General features: G+C 48.7%; 2 protein-coding genes across 2 annotated transcripts; both read left to right on the plus strand.

Moving 5' to 3' along the window:
- Positions 1-1504: 1504 nt before the first annotated feature.
- Positions 1505-16373, plus strand: LOC309798095 (dynein regulatory complex protein 1-like; the record flags this gene model as incomplete). Its single annotated transcript, XM_082646407.1, has 9 exons — positions 1505-1639; positions 1971-2203; positions 5188-5300; positions 6726-6815; positions 7357-7443; positions 13093-13268; positions 14384-14527; positions 14890-14992; positions 16123-16373. Coding segments are annotated over 9 exons (1138 nt in total), but the record flags the coding sequence as incomplete, so codon positions are not given.
- Positions 8244-8908, plus strand: LOC309798096 (small COPII coat GTPase SAR1B-like; the record flags this gene model as incomplete). The annotated part of the gene is made up of 1 exon (XM_082646408.1): positions 8244-8908. Exon 1 carries the CDS (start codon positions 8312-8314, stop codon positions 8906-8908), a length of 597 nt encoding a protein of 198 aa, XP_082502534.1. The 5' UTR covers positions 8244-8311.
- Positions 16374-20439: the final 4066 nt, after the last annotated feature.

Below are 20439 nucleotides of genomic sequence, written 5' to 3' on the forward strand. Positions count from 1 at the left end.
CCTCTTTTTTACATGACACTTATATACTTATTGTATCCTCTTCTCTTGATGTATGTGTGTGTGTGCGGGGGTGGTGGTGGTGGTGGAGCCAGTTATTCGCTCAAAAGTCTGAGCCAGTTATCTTACAGAATGTCTCATTTTCTGGATATGAAAATAGGGATGATCAGTGTGTTTTAGAGACCTTCTTATTATTTCAGAATAATGCCTAATAGGGAAATTAAAAAAAATTTTTTTTTGGCTGTGTTGGGTCTTCGTTGCTGCACTCAGGCTTTCTCTAGTTGCAGCAGGTGGGGGGCTACTCTTCGTTGCGGTGAGTGGGCTTCTCATTGTGGTGGCTTCTCTTGTTGTGGAGCATGGGCTCTAGGCAGGCTTCAGTAGTTGCAGCATGTGGGCTCAGTAGTTGCAGCACGTGGGCCCTAGAGAGCGCAGGCTCCAGTAGTTGTGGCTCGTGGGCTCTAAAGCACAGGCTTAGTAGTCGTGGTGCACTGGCTTACTTGTCCCACAGCGTGTGGGATCTTCCCAGACCAAGATCGAACCCGTGTCCCCTGAACTGGCAGGCAGATTCTTAACCACTGCGCCACCAGGGAAGTCCTTAGAATTTTTAAACTGAAACTTTGTCAGTCCTCAAACCTTCCTGTTCCTGTGTAAGTGAGACACTGACATAAGATGTCTGTTCAGGAGCACAAAGTCTGAAGTCTGGTCTTAGGTCTAAAAGCCATGCCTGTGTATTTCATCTGACAAGTTTCTATATACAGAGCTATTAGCAGTGAGCCGGGCATCGGTGGCCTGACTATGTTCATGGTGCTCTGGGCAGGTCATAGCTGTCTCTCCTGGCGCTGGAACCTTTGACCACTCCCCTCTCCTGCAAGCCAGGTTCCCCTGGCACCCTGTGTGAAACTCTTCTGTAGCACTATTCACACAGTTCTGTAATTAACGTTTGTCTTTGTCTCTGGCTGGACTGATAGTGCTTTGTACTCAGACATATCCTTGTATTCATCTTGGTATTCAAACATATCCTTGGCACAAAAGAGACCTTTCATGTTTGATGAATGAATGAGTTATTGGGCTCGTTAACAGTTTCAGCTCTTTCGGGATGGGGGGACTCAAATATCATAGGCTTGAGATGCAGTTTTACTTTTTTCCTTTCTGTTTTCCTTGTTTCAGAAGTTGAGGTAGGTTATTTAAATCTGAGTCAGCACTAGGTGTGGACCCTGACAAGTGCTGTGCTGAGGAAGATTCAGTCACATTGTTGAATAAGAGGCTACCTCTTGGTGGGTTTGGGCTTATGGATTGTTTTAAATGCATTTAGTTCGGGATGATCCCATTACCTCCTGTTGCTTGCGTTTCCTTGATCACAGCTGGAGCTGTGTTTGGGGAAATATCTGGGAGGGTTTCCCGAACCTTCCACAAGTCTGAGCCTAGATTTAGATAGTAGATAAGAGGACCTTACATTGCAGCTTCTCTTCAGCTGCAGACTAACTTTTTTTTTTCCTCTTCAACCCAGCCTTCATGATGTACTTAACAATCTGAGATCAAAATATAACAAGCAGGTAAAGCAGTTTCAGGAGGAGAACCAGTCCCTAACCTCAGACTACAAATGCCTTGTGATGCAATTCAAGGAGGTGCAGAAAGCCATGAGGTATTTCAGGGACGTGGGTCCCAAGGCACGTGCCCTAGAATAGAGGTTGCAGGGATAGAGCTGGTAGTGGCGGTGATTTCATCAGACTTTGATATCACCTGCTTCTTGGGAGCTGGACCAGGGCACCAGAGAATCCTTTGTGCTGTCTTTCCTGTCCCTTTACTTGCATGTCACCTGCCTTGTTCTCACAGGTGAGAATCAGGGATTAGGCCAGGCTCAGGGTTTCCCACAGCTCTGCCTCGGTTCTCGCCCTGCTGCTAATTGGGGGTGGGGACGGAGGCTGGCCTGGCACTGGAATCAGCTGTCCACGGTCAATAACTCTCCTTCACAGGCATTTCGCTCTCATTGATGACAAGCAGTTTCGGGAGATTTGGCTGATGAATGAAGAGGAGGCAAAAGATCTGATAAGCAGAGCCTTTGATGTAGACAGGATCATCCATACCCATCACCTGGGGCTCCCCTGGACAGCACCTGACTTCTGGTTCCTGAAGAATGTGGGACCAATTTCTCAGCAGCAGCTGAAGTCGGCCACACAAATCTTAGAGGAAGTACTGATGGAAGCAGGTGACCAGAACAGAGTCATAGCATCTTCGAGCTGGAGTGGAGGGGCCCTCTGAGAACATCGGGTCAACCCACTCCTTTTACAGATAAGGGAACTGAAAGCAGTTCCCTTATCTGGGGGTTAAGGTTTCATAGCTTAAGAGGTCCAGAGAGCATGACTGGTTGATATGACTTTTAAGTTTCCTCTAATTTATAGCTTTACCTTCTCCCCTGTATTATAAACTGGTAGTTAGATCTAGAAGCTTGTTCAGATTCAAGTTCACTTTATTTTTCCTATATACACTGTTGCCTACCTCCACTGGGATAAACTGATGCCAAGTTGTCTCCCTTTGTGATGTGAGCAACCATTGATAACCATTGTCTAAGATCCATTAACTGCATTAGGGATTGCAAAATGGTGCTCTAAGTTCTATCATTCTGCCTTCATTTATTAGCTGGAACCCTTCTGAAAAGAGAATCTTCTCCCCATCAGCTATTTGCTACCCTGAGGTACAGTTTGTACAGGAAAAGCAGGATAGTGCTTAGTCTTTTTTCTGTTTACTAGTCTTCAGAATAAATAGACTGGGGCTCTAGTATCTTCTAAAGGTGACCAATGAGGTTTTATTTAAATTTTTCCTTATGAACACGTGGGTTTAAACAAATATGATGTTTCTTTTTACTACAGTTATCATCCTTACTAAATGCTCAACTTATTCCATCTTTGGCCAGCGGGAATCTTTTCATGTCAGCTTCTGGGTCCTTTCGACACAACCCCAGCAGTCTTTGTTTTTTGGGTTTTTTTTACAACTTTATTGGAGTATAATTGCTTCACAGTGGTGTGCTAGTTTCTGCTTTATAACAAAGTGAATCAGTTATACATATACATCCCCCGGCAGTCTTTGATAGCTTCATGGCTTTCCACAATGACCAGATGTTCCAGGCTCACATTACGCTTTTCCTGCTTCAAGTCTGGAATCAGCCATTCCTCCAAGGAGACTTTGTCCTTTTAAGTAGGGAATGGCATTTTGAAACCATAGTCTGGGTGCTGGAGGGCTCACTGTTTTGATTGGTCATTGTTTCCAGGCCTTCTCTGTGGGTGAGCCGAGGTAGGATTATGTTTTAAAGATAAACATAAAATAAATCATGTATTTATGATACATGATTTATTTTATCTTTAAAACATAATCCTAATACTTCCTAATCATCAGGATGCCAGGATTTTTTACTTAACCTTATCAAAGTGTATCTCCTTTCTCCTGACTTGAAAATCTTGGTACTCAGTGCCTTCAAAATAATTACTCATATACTTTTTTACAGTACCACAAAATAGTCTCAGAATAAAAGAGCAACCCTACCACTAACAAATGATTACTAAAAAGAGTTTAAACTTTCTTTGCAGTTCTTTTTGTTCTTAGGATACAACCTACTAGGGATGTACAGACAGATTACTGTCTTTTAAAATCACTTGGAATGGTTTCTATGTGGTTATGTCACTAACTGTATACATGCTTAGGTCTTTTTGTTTCATTTTAGTTTTGATTGTTAGTGATTGCTCTTTTACAATTGAATTTTGTTTTATAATTATGTAAAATATTTACGTTTCCAAAGTCAAATGTACAAAAAAGTTATACTCAATAAAGTATAGCTTTTATCCTCTTTTGTCCCTCTCCTATAGGTAACTATTTAATAATTTATGGTTTATCCTTCTGTTACTTTTTTTTTTTTTTTTTCCTTTTGCGGTACACGGGCCTCTCACTGTTGTGGCCTCTCCCGTTGCGGAGCACAGGCTCCGGACGCGCAGGCTCAGTGGCCATGGCTCACGGGCCCAGCCGCTCCGCGGCATGGGGGATCTTCCCGGACTGGGGCACGAACCCGTGCCCCCTGCATCGGCAGGCGGACTCTCAACCACTGCGACACCAGGGAAGCCCCTTCTGTTACTTTTTAAAATTCTAAACAAATGTGTATATCTTTATATAAACCAATTTTTAGGTAAATGAGAACATATGCTTTTCTCCACCTTGCTTTCTTCACGTACAATATATTCTGGAGATGAGTCTATACTAGGAAGAAGAAATACTCTTCATTCCTTTTTTATCTGGTGCTCTATTGAGTGACTGGGCTATAATTATTCAAATAGTCCTCTGTTGATGGTTATTTGGGATATTTCCAGTTTTCTTTGCGTTTTTGCTATTATAATATTGCTGTAATTCATAGCTTTGTGCATTTGTGTTTTCATGTTTTTGCCTGTGAATAGTTGGGATATTTCCCTAGAAGTAGGCTCACTGGATCAAAGGGTAAATGCCTCTGTAATTTTTCTGGGTATTGCTCCATAGGGGTGGTACCATTTTGCATTCCACCAGCAATTTGCTCTTGTACTTTTCAAAATCTTTTCATATATATTATCTTATTTTACCTTTTGAGCAAGTAGTAAAACCTGGGCAGTACAATGATTTTTATTACTATTTTCAGATGAGGGATGTATAGCATAAAACACTTAAAGTTTTAAAATTTTAATTAAGAAAAATTTTGCTCTTTCTATCAGCTACCAGTTCTTGCTGATATTATTCTTCTGCGAGGCAGCTACTTTTCCTACATTTTCATGGGCTGCTTCTAATCTTCTGCAGGTTTAGAAACCATATGGTGGATGTGTTAGATTTATCTCTCAAATAATAAATAGGTTCACAGTCTCCCTACCACTTCCTGGTCAAGGCTGGATTTTGAGTATGATGTTTCCAGGTAGATGAAGCTGTGGAGAGTGAGGCTTTATAGGCTGGCCAAGAGCGGCAGAATTCTCTGGATAGTCTCTTATTTCGACTCCCAACCTCCCTTTTTGTTTTCCCCACATGATAGGCTTTCTTCAGCTAAAGAAACTTGCTAGTGCCTTAAAGAGGCCTTTTAAGGCATACATTTTCTCAAGGAAAGCTGTTTGACTGTTCCTCAAAGTGAAGCAGGCCAAGAAGTCACCTTCTCTTTCTTTCTCTCTCTCTTCTCTCTATGCCCCTCTGCAGAAGAGGAGGGGGCAGAAGAGGCTGCCTCAGAACCAGAGTCGTACCTGGACCTGCCAAAGCAAGTGTCAGCGAAAACCACCAGGAAGATCCTGATGCTCCTGTGTGACGAGTCGGTGAGGCTGGGCTCCTGGTGGGTGGCTTTGCCGACTTTCTGCCCTTCTTTTTTTTTTTTGCGGCACGCGGGCCTCCCACCGCTGCGGCCTCTCCCGTTGCAGAGCACAGGCCCCGGACGCGCAGGCTCAACGGCCACGGCTCACGGGCTCAGCCGCTCTGCGGCATGTGGGATCCTCCCGGACCGGGGCACGAACCCATGTCCTCCGCATCGGCAGGCGGACCCCCAACCTCTGTGCCACCAGCGAAGCCCCTTTCTGCCCTTCTTGAGGGCTGCTTTTGATGACATTGGACGGGCCAGAGGTGATCTGGAGGCAGGAGTGGGCCGGCCCTCAGGATGGTGCTGGGGGCGGCCCCTGGGCTTCGTGGGGTCGCAGAGAGGCTGTCGTGCTCCAGAGCTGACCTGGCTGGTCAACAGGCCCTACCTTAGTGGTCAGCAAGCCTGGCCCAGGCCAGCCAATGGGCTCCTGCTAATTAAAAAAAAAAGCTGAACAATTGCTCACCTGCGAGAGAAAGGGCACCGGTCTCGCCTGCGTGCATCCACCTGACGAGTAGCATGGCCACAGCCGACGGTGGCCTTTCTCTGGGAGCTGAGTCTGCAATTACTCTGGGGGTGTTAGGCCTTGGATATCTTCACTGTATATTAGCAAAACTAATTGGTGTAAAGGCCTCGTTGGAGCTGGTTCAGCTAGAAGTCTTATTGTACCCAAACAGAATTGGTGTTTATGCAGATTTTCATTTCTGAGATGGGAAGGAGGTATACCAAAGACTGGCAGCCTCCAGTCCACTTGGGACTGTCCTTGGGCACGGGGTTGGGGGGCTCCTGCTACCGAGGGCAGCTCCAGCTGAAGGAGGTGGCAGGCGGGTGCTCCCCTCTGTCCGCAGGCTTGCTGTCTGTGGCCACCCCTCCAAGGAGCCCTCCGCCAGGCGTTGTCCCCACTCCGAGCGGGCACCCAGTCTTCTCCCCACTCCCCCCCGCACTTGACGTGCACTGTGTTCCGCCCTGGTGTCTCCATCTCCCCCCAGCCCTCCTCTCCTGCAGCTCACTGCCTACTGCTGTGGCCGGTAGATGTCTGGGGACTAGCATTTGAGTGAAGTGACATGGGCGGGTGGGAATGGGACTGGATCACGTCTGGATGGCGGTGGGGAGCTCAGGCGTTCACCCCATGGCTTGTGGGCGAGGTGCGTCTGCACCCTTCGGAGGTGCGGGGAGCTCAGTCCATCGTGAGGATTGGCTTTGTCTCTGGGAAGGGCTCTTAGGCAACCCGGGAAGGCCTCCCTCCAAGGGCCCTGCTGCCCGGTGTGTCAGCCCTGGGCTTCTGCTCTGTGGAGTTGTCCCTGGCTAGTTACCCAGAGGGGGGATGCGGGGCCTGGGACTCGTCCTGAACTCTGTCTCTGACTGGAGATGTCATCTCCCTTCTCCTCAGGGTTTCCTCATAGAGAGCAAGCTGCTGAGCCTTCTCCTGCCCCTGGATAAGAACGAGCGTTACCTGCTGAAGTTGGACGCCATCTTCTCAGTGAGTCCCCCCAGGGCTGAGTGGGTGAGGGTCCTGGGGAAAAGACAGCCCCCTGGGTTTTCCAGCATGGCCTCAGCCATGGAGTAGACGCGGGGCTCCCGGGACTTCCCCGGCTCCCTGTCACATCCTTCCCTTCACCTGTTTTCCATGTGCGAATTGGCCTCAGAGTCGCATCGATGTCTCCCATCCCACCCCTTCCTCTGTCAGTCCCTCTCTCATGGCCCAGCTCTCAGCCGTAGGTTCTCCCCTCTGCCCCTAAACTGAGATGTGGCTTCAGCCCCGTTAGCATTCTCATGCCCACCAGGCCTATATGGAGCCGTTCCTGACCTGAGCGTCGTTCCTCTGTTCTGATGTGCGTGTCCAGATTCACTGAGCTTTCCGGGCTTGAATGGCCTGTACTCTGGGCCATGGCAGGCGCTGGGGCTGCTGAGGGGAGGGAGCCCCCTCCTCCCGGGAGTTGAGGGCCTGTTGACTCCCGGAGCCATGTGGGGAGGGGGCGCTTCTGGATGTGTGGTATTTGAGCATTCTATTTTTCCCTCAGGCCCTTGGAATTGAAAATGAGGATGACTTGTATAAACTGGTAAATTTCTTCCTCAAATACCAAGATCATCATTCACCTCCCAGCCAGGTAAGGTGACATGTAATAAAAAAGAGAGCATTTAAAATTCTCCTGGAAGCCCCCAGAGAGCATTGCTGCCTTTGAATAATACTTCTGGAGAAATAGTGTGGGTTTTGTGTCAAGGATAGCTAACTCAGCATTTCCCTCGTTATTATTACTTTTTGTCTTTGTAAAGGGAAGGCTGGCTGGCGATGAGATGCTGTTCTTATACTGAGGCCCAAGGAGTCTTTTCCAGGGCCTTCCCTCAAAGCCAGGCCTCAGCCACATGAGACCTGGGCTCACCAAGTTCTGAATATTTTGATCCGTAGCACTTTCCTGCAAAGCACGGCCCATTTTTAATACCTATCTTGATTGTAGTTGACTATTTTGAGGAAGTCATCATGTTAAAAATATTATAAAATTTTAATATAAAAATTAAAACTTGAATTAAAAAATGTTTTTAGTATTGTTAGCCCCAGGGTGAGTATCCTGTTATGCTTCCAGAAAGAGTTGGCTGAGTGGACAAAACACAGAAGCTAAAAAAAAAAAAGGACATATTTGATTGCATTAAAAAAATTCTGTAGAGCAAAAATCACTATAAGCGAAGTTAGGATACAGATGACAGGAGGGGGGAAATATTTTTAATTCATATCACAGTTAAGGACTGATTTCCTTACTATATAAATAACTCTCATAAACCAATAAGAAAAAGACCCATAAGTCAATGGAACAGACAAGGGATATGAACAAACACCTCCTAGAAGAGGCAATAAGGTAACTTTTAGGGACTAGGGCCGCGGCAGCCATTGCTCTTTGCAGTTCGGTGTCGGAGTGAGTAGGGCCGATGCCAAGCAAAGAATTGTGTTCTCTCCAATCGCAGACCCTATAAGATTTGGCTATGTCCTTCATATTTGACTGGCTTTACAGTGGTTTCAGCAGTGTGCTACAGTTTTTAGGATTATATAAGAAAACTGGGAAATTGGTATTTCTTGGATTGGATAATGTGGGAAAAACAACATTGCTACACATGCTAAAAGATGACAGACTTGGACAACATGTCCCAATGTTACATCCCACTTCAGAAAAACTAACCATTGCTGGCATGACCTTTACAACTTTTGATCTGGGTGGACATGTTCAAGCTCGAAGAGTGTGGAAAAACTACCTTCCTGCTATCAATGGCATTGTATTTCTGGTAGACTGTGTAGACCATGAAAGGCTGTTAGAATCAAAAGAAGAACTTGATTCACTAATGACAGATGAAACTGTTGCTAATGTGCCTATACTGATTCTTGGGAATAAGATTGACAGACCTGAAGCCATCAGTGAAGAGAGGTTGCGAGAGATGTTTGGTTTATATGGTCAGACAACAGGAAAGGGCAGTGTGTCTCTGAAAGAACTGAATGCCCAGCACTTAGAAGTTTTCATGTGTAGTGTGCTCAAAAGACAAGGCTATGGAGAAGGCTTCCGCTGGATGCGGCAGTACATTGATTAACACCAGCCTGCATCGGTTCAAGGTCTCACCATTCAGGCCTACTCAGAGATTTGATCACTCAACATGCATAGCTTGAATTCGATAGACTTTTGTTGGTTAGAAAACAGATGTTTTTTAGATTATTAATATTTTATCAACCTAATTTGAGTTAGAATTGAAAACTGATTCTAGTAAGCTTGAATATCACAATGTTAGCTTTCTAATTCCATAAAAATAATTAGTTTCTACAGTTTATAATCTGACATTACCCCCAGCACCATTTTTAAAGAGCAACTTTCCAGACTACATTTGAAGCACTTTTTAACAATATGAAACTACAAATGTAAACCATGTTTAAAAGTTCATCATGTTAAATTTTTTATGTACTTTTTTGGAACTAGTTTTTAAACTTTAGATTATGTGTCCATCTATCTTAAGTGAACAGTTAATAATTAGCTTATTGATGATTGCATGATGCCTTACAGTTTTCATTATTTTTTCTTATGCAAACGTCATGCAATAAAGCAAACCCTAATATTTGGCATCCTTGTTGGGCAAATGTTTCATTTTAATGTGCCTTATCTGGCTAGTATACTCTGAAATTTTGCATGTTTAATATTATCTATATGAGGGGGTTACTGGGAAAGGAGATTGCTTCAGAATATTTAGAATAATGCCTAAGTTCCTAGAAGCTTTTGCATTTTCCAGGAGACAAGTTGTGTTTGGTTGCACCTTATACCACCTTTATCTCTGAATCATGTGTATTTTTATCTGTAACACTACCATTACCAGTGCTGATGGGGTCCATGTCCTAGTCCCTGTGGGATCGGCCTTCTGCAGAAAAAACACAGCTTCTGGTACAACCCAAGGTTAATTTTTGGTTTGATAGGCCCATTCTAGTTGTCTGATTCTAAAGTGCTCCGTCTTACTGGCGCCCGGTTTGGTGTTCTGTGCCTCTTCACCAAAAGTAGTGACAGGCAGCAGCCTCCCCACATTTAGAGGTACTCCCCAGTCTCTTTATACTTAATGGTACTCTCCAGGGCAAACGACAAGTAGGGTCTTGTGCGCAGTTTCATCGTGGAGACCTGCATCTGAGGAAAAAGAGCCTATTCTGCTGCATTTGTCACTGAGATGTTTGGGGATTTTGCTCCTATCCTACAGCTCTTTTGCATTTTGGGCATATTTTATTTCTTGGTGGAAAGAAAATGAATCCATATATTTAATTTTATTTTATTTTTAGTTATTCTCAGCTCTCACTTTATAGCACAAAAGGCTTTTGTTTTTAGATACAGTGCTTGCCACGTGATAGTGTCTGCAAGCCTCATTGATAGACTTTCTAATAAGATTTTAGTTAGCTTTTTTAAAGCATTTTAATTTCTTAAGAAATTGAGTTCTTTTTTTCCATATGTCGGAGATTCCCATAATTAGCTGAAAGACAAGTGCCAAATATTTATTTTTAAAGACTGTCAAGCTTAAGATTTCCTCTCTTTGTCATAAACCAAGGTTTTATAGTATATTTAACCAATTCCATTGAGAATAGATTGCTCCAATTCCATCAAGAGTGATTTTAATATCAGAATTAGTGTTTTCTCTAGCTATTGTCCAAATCAGAGTTACTGTAGTTCCTTCTGTCATCAATAATGTAATATATGAAGCAAATAAGGATTGAAGGACATGCCTGGAAGGAATTACCAGTTAGCTAAACCCACAAGGTCATTTCACCATGACATTTGGTCGTAGGAATTCACCTATTCTATTTCACTTTCAGCTTCCTTCTAAACGAAAATAAAAAAGCTTTCTCCGTGCCTAGAAACATCAGTAGCACCATGGGAAAAGTAGCAAACGATATTTCAGCCTCTTGGTTTATTCTGCCAGATATGTTTAAAGTACTCATTTTTAATGTCTTGACTAAACAGAATTAAGCCTTATTAAAAGTAACTGCTTCTTGTAGTTGGTATCTTTTCAATATTTACAGGGACATGCCTTTCTTCAAGTATCTCCTTTTCCCCACCCCAAATAGATTTTAGGACAGAAATGGGAAAGGTTTTTGAGTTATTTCATGCAGAATTATTATCTGTGGAAAAGCCGCACTGGAGTGGATGAATTCTTCTTCAGCGTGTATTTTAAATGAAGCGGGGGAATTAGATTTAATTTTAGTTTTAAATATTTGGGGGAAAAGGGAGGTGACAGTTCTACAGTTTTTGACATACAAGTTGTCCTTGAAATCGTTTTCATTATCAAGTATAAAGATTCACATCAGAATGGCCAACTTCACATGGGTTTCTGGATTCCCTGCTGCTGTTCCTAACCTGGACTCATAATCAGTTGCCATACTGAGGCAAGAGCACCCAGGGTGAATATAGTCACATAACTTTAAAAGTGATCAAAGTGTTTTCCGTGGTGAGGCCTTCAGTATTTGAGTGAACGCGGAGTATGTTGCAGTGGTAAGTCGGTGATAAGTTTTTCATCACTAGCCTTGTTTACACTTTTGTACACCATTGCTTGCACTAGTATCTTAGTGTGAATTTTAACAATTGTTTCACAGTGTTTACAGATTGTTAAGCATTAATTTATACAAAGATGTTTCTGTTTACTTTTATGTAGTTTACGAAGAACAGCTATAATAGTTGGTTAAATGTTCATGAATTGTGTTTGTGTGTTATTTTGATTATGTTCTATTGTCTGTTCACCCCCTATGAATTTGAGTGTCAGGAACAGAAAAATAAAATGATTACCTGGTCTTTGAAAAAAAAACCTTTTAAACATGAAAATATAATCAGGCTTTCTTGTATTAAGAGAAATACAAATTAAAAGTGCTCAAATTCCATTTTCATCTGTCAGCTTAGCAAAAATCTGCAGGTTTGATAACACATAGTGATGGCTGAGATTTGGGAAACAGTCGTGCTCATAATTGGCTGGTGTGAGTGTAAATTGTTGCAGCCTCTGTGGAGGACAGCTTGGCAGGATTGATTATAAAACCATAGAGTACACTTCACCCTGTGATTCCTCTTCTAGGATTTTAGTCTATTGATATACTCGATACAGTTGAAACGATGTGTTTATCACAGCTTATTCATCGCAGCACTGTTTGAAATGACAAAAGATTGGAAATGACCTAAATTTTCATCGTTAAGGAATTGATTAATATATGGTGCATCTACACAATGGAATACTATGCAGCTGTAAAAAAAGAACAAGAGGGCTTCCCTGGTGGTGCAGTGGTTGAGAGTCCGCCTGCCGATGCAGGGGACACGGGTTCGTGCCCCGGTCGGGGAAGATCCCACATGCCGCAGAGCGGCTGGGCCCGTGAGCCATGGCCGCTGAGCCTGCGCGTCTGGAGCCTGTGCTCCGCAACGGGAGAGGCCACAGCAGTTAGAGGCCCGCGTACCGCAAAAAAAAAAAAAAAAAAAAAAAAAGAACAAGAAAGTTCTTTATGTATTTATGTGAAAAGCTCTCTAAGGTTTATTGGTATGTGAAACTCTACTATGTATGTAGTAGAGTATCATTCATGTAAAAATGGAAGAAAAAGTGAAAGTGTGTGTGTGCTTATATGTATATATATTTCTTTGGAAGGATACATAAGAAACTGATAACATTGATCTGCCCATGGGAAGTAAAATGAATGAACTGCAAGGCAGGAGTAGGAGGACTTTTTAAAATTAAAAAGTTAAAATTTAATTTGTATTATGAGTCAAGAGGATATTTATATCATATAAGCTTTATGAATATCAATAAAATGAACACCTGTGAACTGGATTTAGAAATAGAACATTATCACTGTTGTGGTTTTTTTTTTTAATTCAGCTGCACTGCATTTATTTATTTATTTTTTAAAATTCTGCTGCACCACATGGCATGCAGGATCTTAGTTCCTGACCAGGGATCGAACCAGGGCCCCTGCAGTGAAAGCACTGGGTCCTAACCACTGGACCGCCAGGGAATTCTCACATTATCACTGTTTAGAAGCTCCCTATGTGCCTCTCCCTGGTCCCATCTTCCTTCTTCCCCATTCTTTTTCCTCACTATTTCTTTCTTTGTGTAAATGCCTCCCTCCGCATCTTTTCCTTAACTTCTGTAACTTTCTGTTAACTTTTCTCCGTTTTTCCTCTTTCTGTCCTCATACACTCATGCTTGCGTACCTCCAGCCATGGTTACCCTTGCACCTTTGTCCAGATCAACCCCTGGCATCCGTGTCTCCCCTGCAGGAGCGAACAAGCCTCGTATCACCATTGGAGAAGCTGGACCCCCAGCGGGAGAAGGAGGGAAGCCTTGTGGACCGGGAGCCACAGGAGAAGCAGCCCCCGCCTTCTCCCAGGCTCATCCACCCCAACGATGTTCTCAAGATTCTGGAAGCCTTTGTCAAGGGTCTGAGGAAACCCAGGTGGGCTGTGTTGCTGGAGGGCTTGCCTGAGAACTGGGGAAGCTGGATGGGATGGGGGCCCAGCAGATGCCAGGGATGGGAGAAGAGGCTGCTGAGCCAGAACTTGGGGGTAGTGAGTAGAAGGATGTCTGGAAAGAGGATGAGAGGAATCCACGGACATTACAATGAAAGAAATGGGTGTAGAAGTGATTTGCATGTTTTCATTCATCATTTATTCATTCAACGAACGTCTGTTGGGATCTGCTGTGTGTGAAGGCCCCATGGGGAGAACACTTTGTGATCAGAACAATGGTCAAAGCATATGGAGGTGTCATGTTGCTCAGGGGAAGTGGTCACCTCCATCTGGCATAGCAGAGAGGGCTTTAGGAGGAAATGGCACCAGAACTGGGTTTTCCTCGGTGGACAAAGTGGGGGGCGAAGGGCATTTTAGGATGTCACAGCACAGGGAAAGGCCTGGTTCAAGAATCATGACAAAGAGGTATGGCTGGAGTGTCGAGGATCTGAGGAGTGGGACTGGCTTGGGTAGAGGAGCCAAGCCAGATCTTGAGAGCCTTACCCAAATTGCCCAAGGTCTTGGTCTTTACCCTGTAGTGGACCAGAGCCAGAAAAGGATCTTAAGCCATGGGGGAGCCCTGAGTAGACTTGCGTTTTAGAAAGATCACGTTGGCGGCAGGGAGGGGGCGGCTGCTGCTGGATGCAAGGACAGTGGTAGGAAGGTTTGTCCAGGTGGGAGGGAACAGCCTGGATGAAGCCTATCCTAGAGGGGATGGAGAGGAGATAAATTTTGAGAGCTGCTTTGCTACATTTGTGGAAGAAATAGGCAGAGTAATAAACTATAAAGCCAGTGAAGTAAACTGATTGAGAGAAAGCTGGTGGATGAAACTCCAGTGATGCTTTCACAGAGGTGACAATAGCACCAGGAATCAGGAACATTGATGACAAGTGGGTGTTCTTTCTGAGAATCTTCCATGATCTGATGAACTTGTATAGCTGGGTGGGAAGGTGACAGGTGGAAAGGCAGTAAGTCTGTGAGGTGCAGGCACTGTGATGGGCCCTGCTTGGGGGCCTGGATGACACCTGGTGGAGAGGATGGTACCAGTGCCCTCAACCTTCAGGGACTTTCGGGCACCAGTGAAGCTGCTGAAGGTTGTGCGAGACGACTCAAAGGACTCCGAGTACTGGAAGGCCCTGACCACGGTTATCCCTGCCACCACCCTGAACCTCTGGGATGCTCTCTACGCAGCCTTGGAGAAATACCAGTATGTGTGTCTGTTATGGCCCAGGGGGAGGAGGGAGCCGGGCAGACAGGTAGGAGAAGGAGGCTGCTGCTTGGAGCAGCCACATTTGGCGCCTCCCTGTCCCGTGAGCTCTTGGAGAGAAAAGCTGCCAAAGGGCAACTCCTGTTGGGGGGCTGTAGTGTTGGGGGAGGAGCCCTCTGGCCCCGCCCTCCCTGGTCTGTTCCCACTGGCCTGGCTCATTCAGGGCGGGAGGGCTGCTCTGGTGGGCGAGCCTTCTGGGGTCCTCTTCCACCTCCAACCAGATAGAAATACAGAGCCCCTGGCCCTTACTTGATAGAGGATGGAGCATTCAATGGGCCTCTAACCGATTTTTCTGCCCAAAGCCTCGTCCTGACCCAGAGGGCCAAGCTGCTGATAGAAAACAGTTCTCTGGAGCAGCAGAACACAGAGCTCCAGCAGCTACTGCAACAGTATCTAGACTCCAAGGTGGGTGACAAGACCCTCCGGGGAGGGGAGGCGGGATGCTGGGAGAGGCCGTGGGACAGGAGGAGATACTAGGAAGTGACGCGTCACCCCTGCCCGCACCCTGCCGTGAGGCGTGGGAGCTTTGAGATGCAGGCTGTAATTGTGTCCCTTTGATGCCCATCGTTTTCAGCACCGGCTGCTTGTTGGACGGCTCTTAGAGGCAGTGACAAGGCCAGTGCTGGCCTCCCAGCTTACAGAGCCCTTCCACACGAATTTCCTTCTTTGGTCCCTAACAACCAGTCTGTGAGGCAGATAGGACGGAAGTGATTCTCCCCCTTTCACAAAAAGGAGAATCAAAACTCAGCGCCTCTGTATCTTGCCCAGAGGGCAGGCTCTTCCCTCTCTGCCAGCCCTGGGTGTCTGGCCTAGGATGTGACATGGGGAGAGGAGGTTCCAACTGGGGCAGATATTCCCTGGCCCCCACTCGTGCCTGCTCCAGTGACAGTTGGGGCAACTTCCCCATGGCTTGGCAGGAGGAAGGGTCTCCCGGTCCACTCCACAGGGAAGAGTCCTTTGGCAGCACAGTTGCTGGCTCTGCCCTGCTCCTGTGGGGTCCTCCACGTGGTGCTTAAGGCAGTAACACGGGGCTGAGTGTAGGTCCTCTGTCATCAGCTGAGGCCAGTCACACGCCCACGCACTGGAGATGTGTGGCCCGTGAGGTCTCAGGCCCCAGGCCACACCTGAGGGGGTGATGCGGTGAGCCGGGGGGTCATGATGGCCTCTTGGCCCGAGACAGGACTCAGACGTTTGGGAACCGTATGGTCCATACTTCCTTCGAGGCCACTGTGGACAGGAGGATGGGGAGGAGGGGGGAAGCACAGGGCCACACTGGGGCTATAGGGTGGGCAGGTGAAGAGCGGAGGGGCGGGCTCAAGAGAATGGAGCGGAAGGGAAGGTTAAGACCATTACCAGAGCCTGACGAGCTGGAGCAGAAGCCAGACGAGGAGCCCGGGGCTTGGCTTCTGAGGAAGGCAGGCTGCGGGCTTTCCCAGGCAGCCGCAAGTGTCTGGGGGCGGAAGTGCTCTCAGGGATTTGGAGGCCTGTGGCAGGGGGACCCTGGGGGAAGTGTCATGACCTTTCCTCTTTTCCAGATAAACTCTGAACTGCAAGTTCCTCTGATTCAGGTGTTCCGGGTCCCCACAAAATAGAGCCAGACCTCGAGAGGCTGTCACGTTAGGGCCCACACTGGTATCGGCGTTGGTGCCACAGGTGGCATCTCCTGGGGAGCTGCCTGGGCCCACTCCCTGAGTTTTCCAGAGCTGCTGTTGTCGGGCCTGTCAAGATAACGTGACAAGAGGAGTTACTTGTATCCTGCAGGCATGATTAAAGTCTTTAAAGAGTTGTGTCTGAATCTCTTTAAAGGGGTCAGGTGAGACACGGGCCCCTATCTCCACCTCTGTGTCACGAGGGGACTTTGTCTCCAGCCTTGGACTGTGGTTTGACAACAGGCTTGTAGCTGTGGGACAGGGCCCGTGGCACGGGGCTCCCTTCTTGCTTTTGGGAGAAATTGGTGTCTGCAGGTGGCGGGTGGAGCTTTGGGTCATTTCAGGGTCTGTGCCTGCAGACTGTCCTTGGGCCTGCAGGACACTTTAGTGAGCTTTTGGGGCCCCTGGGTCCAGCCTGCGGTGCCCCCTGGGCTGTGGTGTGAGGCTCTTCCTATGGGCAGCCTGGGCAGACAGCCCTGTACCTTAGGCCCACCTTGAACCCTGGGCCACAAGGTCCCCCAAAGGGTTAGGGGCCCATCCTGTACTGAGTTTGCCAGCCAACCCTGCACCCCGCCCCCCATCAGTCCCCCCACTTGGACAACTGCAGACTTGTCAGCTCAGTGTTTCATTTCTTTTATTAAGAGAAAAATCACCACTCGAGAAAGGAAAAACAGCTAAGAGAAACCCAGCTCACACAGGCAGGGGGGCAGCACTTCAAGCAAACTCCAGGCAGCCCCTGGAGGGCCGGAAGGGCGAGCCCTGAAGGGGCCAGACGGGTAGGGGGGCACGGGCGTCCAGGCGTGGACGTCCAGGCTTGCAAGCGCTAGCCTGGGCTGAGGAAGCTCTGGAAAGCCATCAGGACCCACAGGCTGGGCAGGGACTGGGCTTGTGCACCCAGGGCTGTGGCTGCCTGGGCCGAGTGGAGTGGCCCGGGGAAGCAGTCACCCCGCAGGATTAGTGGGAAGGATCTGGCGCACTTCTGCAGAGCCAAGATTGCTAGTGTCGGCTGCCCTTGCAAGATTATGTCTGGGGAGGGGAGGTGGACACCTTTTGCTCATTAACTCTTTTGAGAGCCCTGGGCACTGGCCCAAGACGTGATTCTCGATTCTCAGTTAATTTCGTTAACGCTTTCGAGCTCTACGGGAAGGCCTGCGGAGGAATTGGGGTGGCTTCCTCTGGAGCCTCAGCAAGGTGGGGCGGGCCCCCACCCCTTCCCACACTCCCCACCCTGCAGGCAGGGACCAGAGGGGAGGGACCGGGCCAGCAGAAGACTTGAGGTGGTGAGGATAGGCAGGGAGGGGGGTGTCACCAGCCCAGCCAGCAGGACGAAGGCCCCTGGGACCTGAGGCCTCCATGCCAGAGGAGGGGCAAATGCCCAGGCCCAGGATGGAAGCGCAGGGAGGCCCCGGGGCCTTCATGCCCCTAGGAGCTTCTTGACCATGTAGCCGGGGAGGCTGTAGAGGAAGAGGCCCAGCATGAGCAGCCCCAGCAGCGCCAGCACGATCTTGATGATGAGCCACTTGTACCGTGTGCAGATGAGGTACTTGATGGACTTGAGGGGGTTGAGGAACCAGACAAAGGCCGTGTCGGGCCGGCTGGGGGAGGGAGAGTCTTGGTCAGTTGGTGGCATGTCCAAGGCACCCCATCCCCTTAGCCCTACTAGACCCCAAGAGGACTGAGTCCCCAAAGCACTGAGTGCTGGAGGGAGGGTTTGAGCCCATCTCTAAGCACCAGGTTTGCTGCCTGCATTCCCTGTCCTCTTTGCAGGACCCTCTGGTGCCCCATCTCCTCCCGCGGTCTAGATGGCATTTCTGGCAGCTGGGCAGCCATCACACCTCCCGCACCCTTGCAGTGATGGCAGGTCAATGCTTGAAGAGGCAGCCTCAGCACTGCAGGCAGCTCCGATTATTAGGAAGCTCCCCTATTGAGTGGTTCCTTGTATATGGTCCGGTGCTGCCCCACGTTCTCAGTGAGATCGGTGTTTCTCAACATCTCCCCCTTTCTGCTTCTGTCCCCACCAGGTCCTGCCAGGGGTGTGAGGGACCCCGGTGGGGCATACGCCACCCTCACCCCGACCTGCCCACCGTCAGGGCTGGATCGCTATTCTACCTTCTGCAGGGCTGCCCAGCCCAGAAGGGCTTGTTGAGCTTACATTCTGTTGACTGTGTTACAAAAACAACAGGGTCTATGAAATGTCAAGATGGAAAATCAAAGTATTGAATGTGCTTCTTCAAACTCCTCCTGCTCCTGGAGGACCTGGACCACACCCTCCAGAGCCTTTCAGCGCAGATGGGGCTGCAGAACAGGGGTGTGGGCGCAGGGCACCTGGTCTCTAGTCCCAGCGGTGACAGGCAGGTTAGGCATCTCTTCGAGCCTCAGATTCCTCACTTGTACCACGGGGTTAATAGTAGACCCCCACCTCCGGGGTTGGTAAAAGGGTGACATGAGAAAGTGCATGGGAAGCTCTCAGCCCAGCGCCTGGCACCGAGCTGTGCTCCTCGTATGCTTGTTACTAAGATGTTAGAATGGGATGGAGATACTCACTGTCCTGCAGGGCAGGAAAGGGCTCAGGGTTGGGAGGAGGATACTGGTAGAAACTATTCAGGACTCGGTGGCTAATCCCAGCCAAAGCCTTTCCCCTTTCCCGTCCATCTCTCAACTTCTTTCTGCCACTGGAACTGGGTTAGAGTCTGTCCGGATTGTTGCTGGGACAGGGAGTGGTGTAGTGTGAAGGACACTGGATTGGCAGTTTGAAAACTGAGGCTGACTCCTAGCTCTACCCTGATGGCTAGGTGACCTTGGGCAATTTACTTTTCCTCTCTGGCCTAATACGTGAACATGCAAGACAGTTATTTGCAGTTCTGAGTCTATGATACTGTTCGAAAGCTTAAAAGTTGCTGTCTGTATCCTTATGTGTGCACTTGTGGGCATACTTGTGTGTGCACTTGCGTGTGTATGTGTGTGTGTGTTCCACATGCAGCCCAGCTCATAAGCCCTAGGTCCAGGAGGGAGGGAGGAGTACCAGACCCAGGAGGATGCTGGGCTCAGGCCCCAGGGATCTTCTTGACCAGGTAGCCAGGCACAGGGCAGAGGAGAAGGGCGAGAGGAGCAGCAGTGCAGAAGCAGCAGCAGCTTGAGGGGCAGCCGGAGATATGTGCGCCACAGCAAGTAGTGGGCAGACTTGAGAGGGTTCAAGAACCAGATGAAGCTCGGGTCAGGCCGGCTGGAGCCGCAGGAGGAGCAGAGGGAGCACGGAGAAAGGCCACAGAAGCCGAGGGCTGGGGTGTGGGGAGGGCCCCGGCCAAGGTGGGGGCCAGGATGGGGGCCGACCCTGAGCTGAGTTCATAGTTCCAGGCACCCCCCAGCCATGAAGGCTGCCTGGGGCCCCAGAGTCCACCACTGCAGCTGTTTGTCTTTGGCAAACACCAGGAAGAGCATTTGACTCCGCTAGGTGGGGCCTTCCCTGGGAGAGGTGCAGCTCTCCTGTACCGGTGGCCCATGCTCTGGCTCAGAGGGAGGTGTGGATTTGGGGGAGAAGGGGAGGAGGGAGGAGGCTCCCCTGCAATGAGGCTGTGGCCTAGGAAGGGACAGAGAGGGCAGAGGTGCCTACAGAGTGGAGGGCAAGAAGACCAGAAGGTTCTGGCACCTCCTTCCTGTTCCAGTGCCCCCAGGGACTAGCGTGGCGGGGGCCAGGCCGGCAGGGCACTCACTTGGGTTTCTCCAGGGGGTCAGGTTCATTGCGGGCCAGGCCCACTGGATTCTTCTCCGCCTCCTCGGCAGTGAGTAGATGCAACTCTGCCTCCACCTTGCCCTGCAGAGAGGAACAGAATGGTCCCGGTGCCCGGGTTAGGTGCCAGACCCTCAGCGCCCTGGCCTGGCCCAGCCCTGCCCCCTGCCCAGCAGTAGTGGTGCCCACCGTGAGCTCAAACTCATCATTCTCATTGCGGGCCAGGAGGGGCCACCAGCCTTTGATACGCTTCTGCTTGAAGATGGAAGCCAGGGGCACGTCCACCTCCCCCGTGGCCATCTCCATGCTGCACTGCTTGGCCGTCTTCGCGCCCCGTGGGAACCGGTTCAGGTCCAGCTCGATGGCCCCTGTGGCAAACTCAGAGTCAGCTCTGACACCCGGTACTATTGACCGCACCCCCAGACCCGGGCTGGGCTCACCCTGCCCCTGCCTGCCCCTCCCCTGCCCGCTCTGCT

The sequence above is a fragment of the Mesoplodon mirus genome, assembly GCF_964341445.2.
Source record: "Mesoplodon mirus genome assembly, contig: HAP1_SCAFFOLD_1651, whole genome shotgun sequence".
In the NCBI taxonomy this organism is placed as follows: domain Eukaryota; kingdom Metazoa; phylum Chordata; class Mammalia; order Artiodactyla; family Ziphiidae; genus Mesoplodon; species Mesoplodon mirus.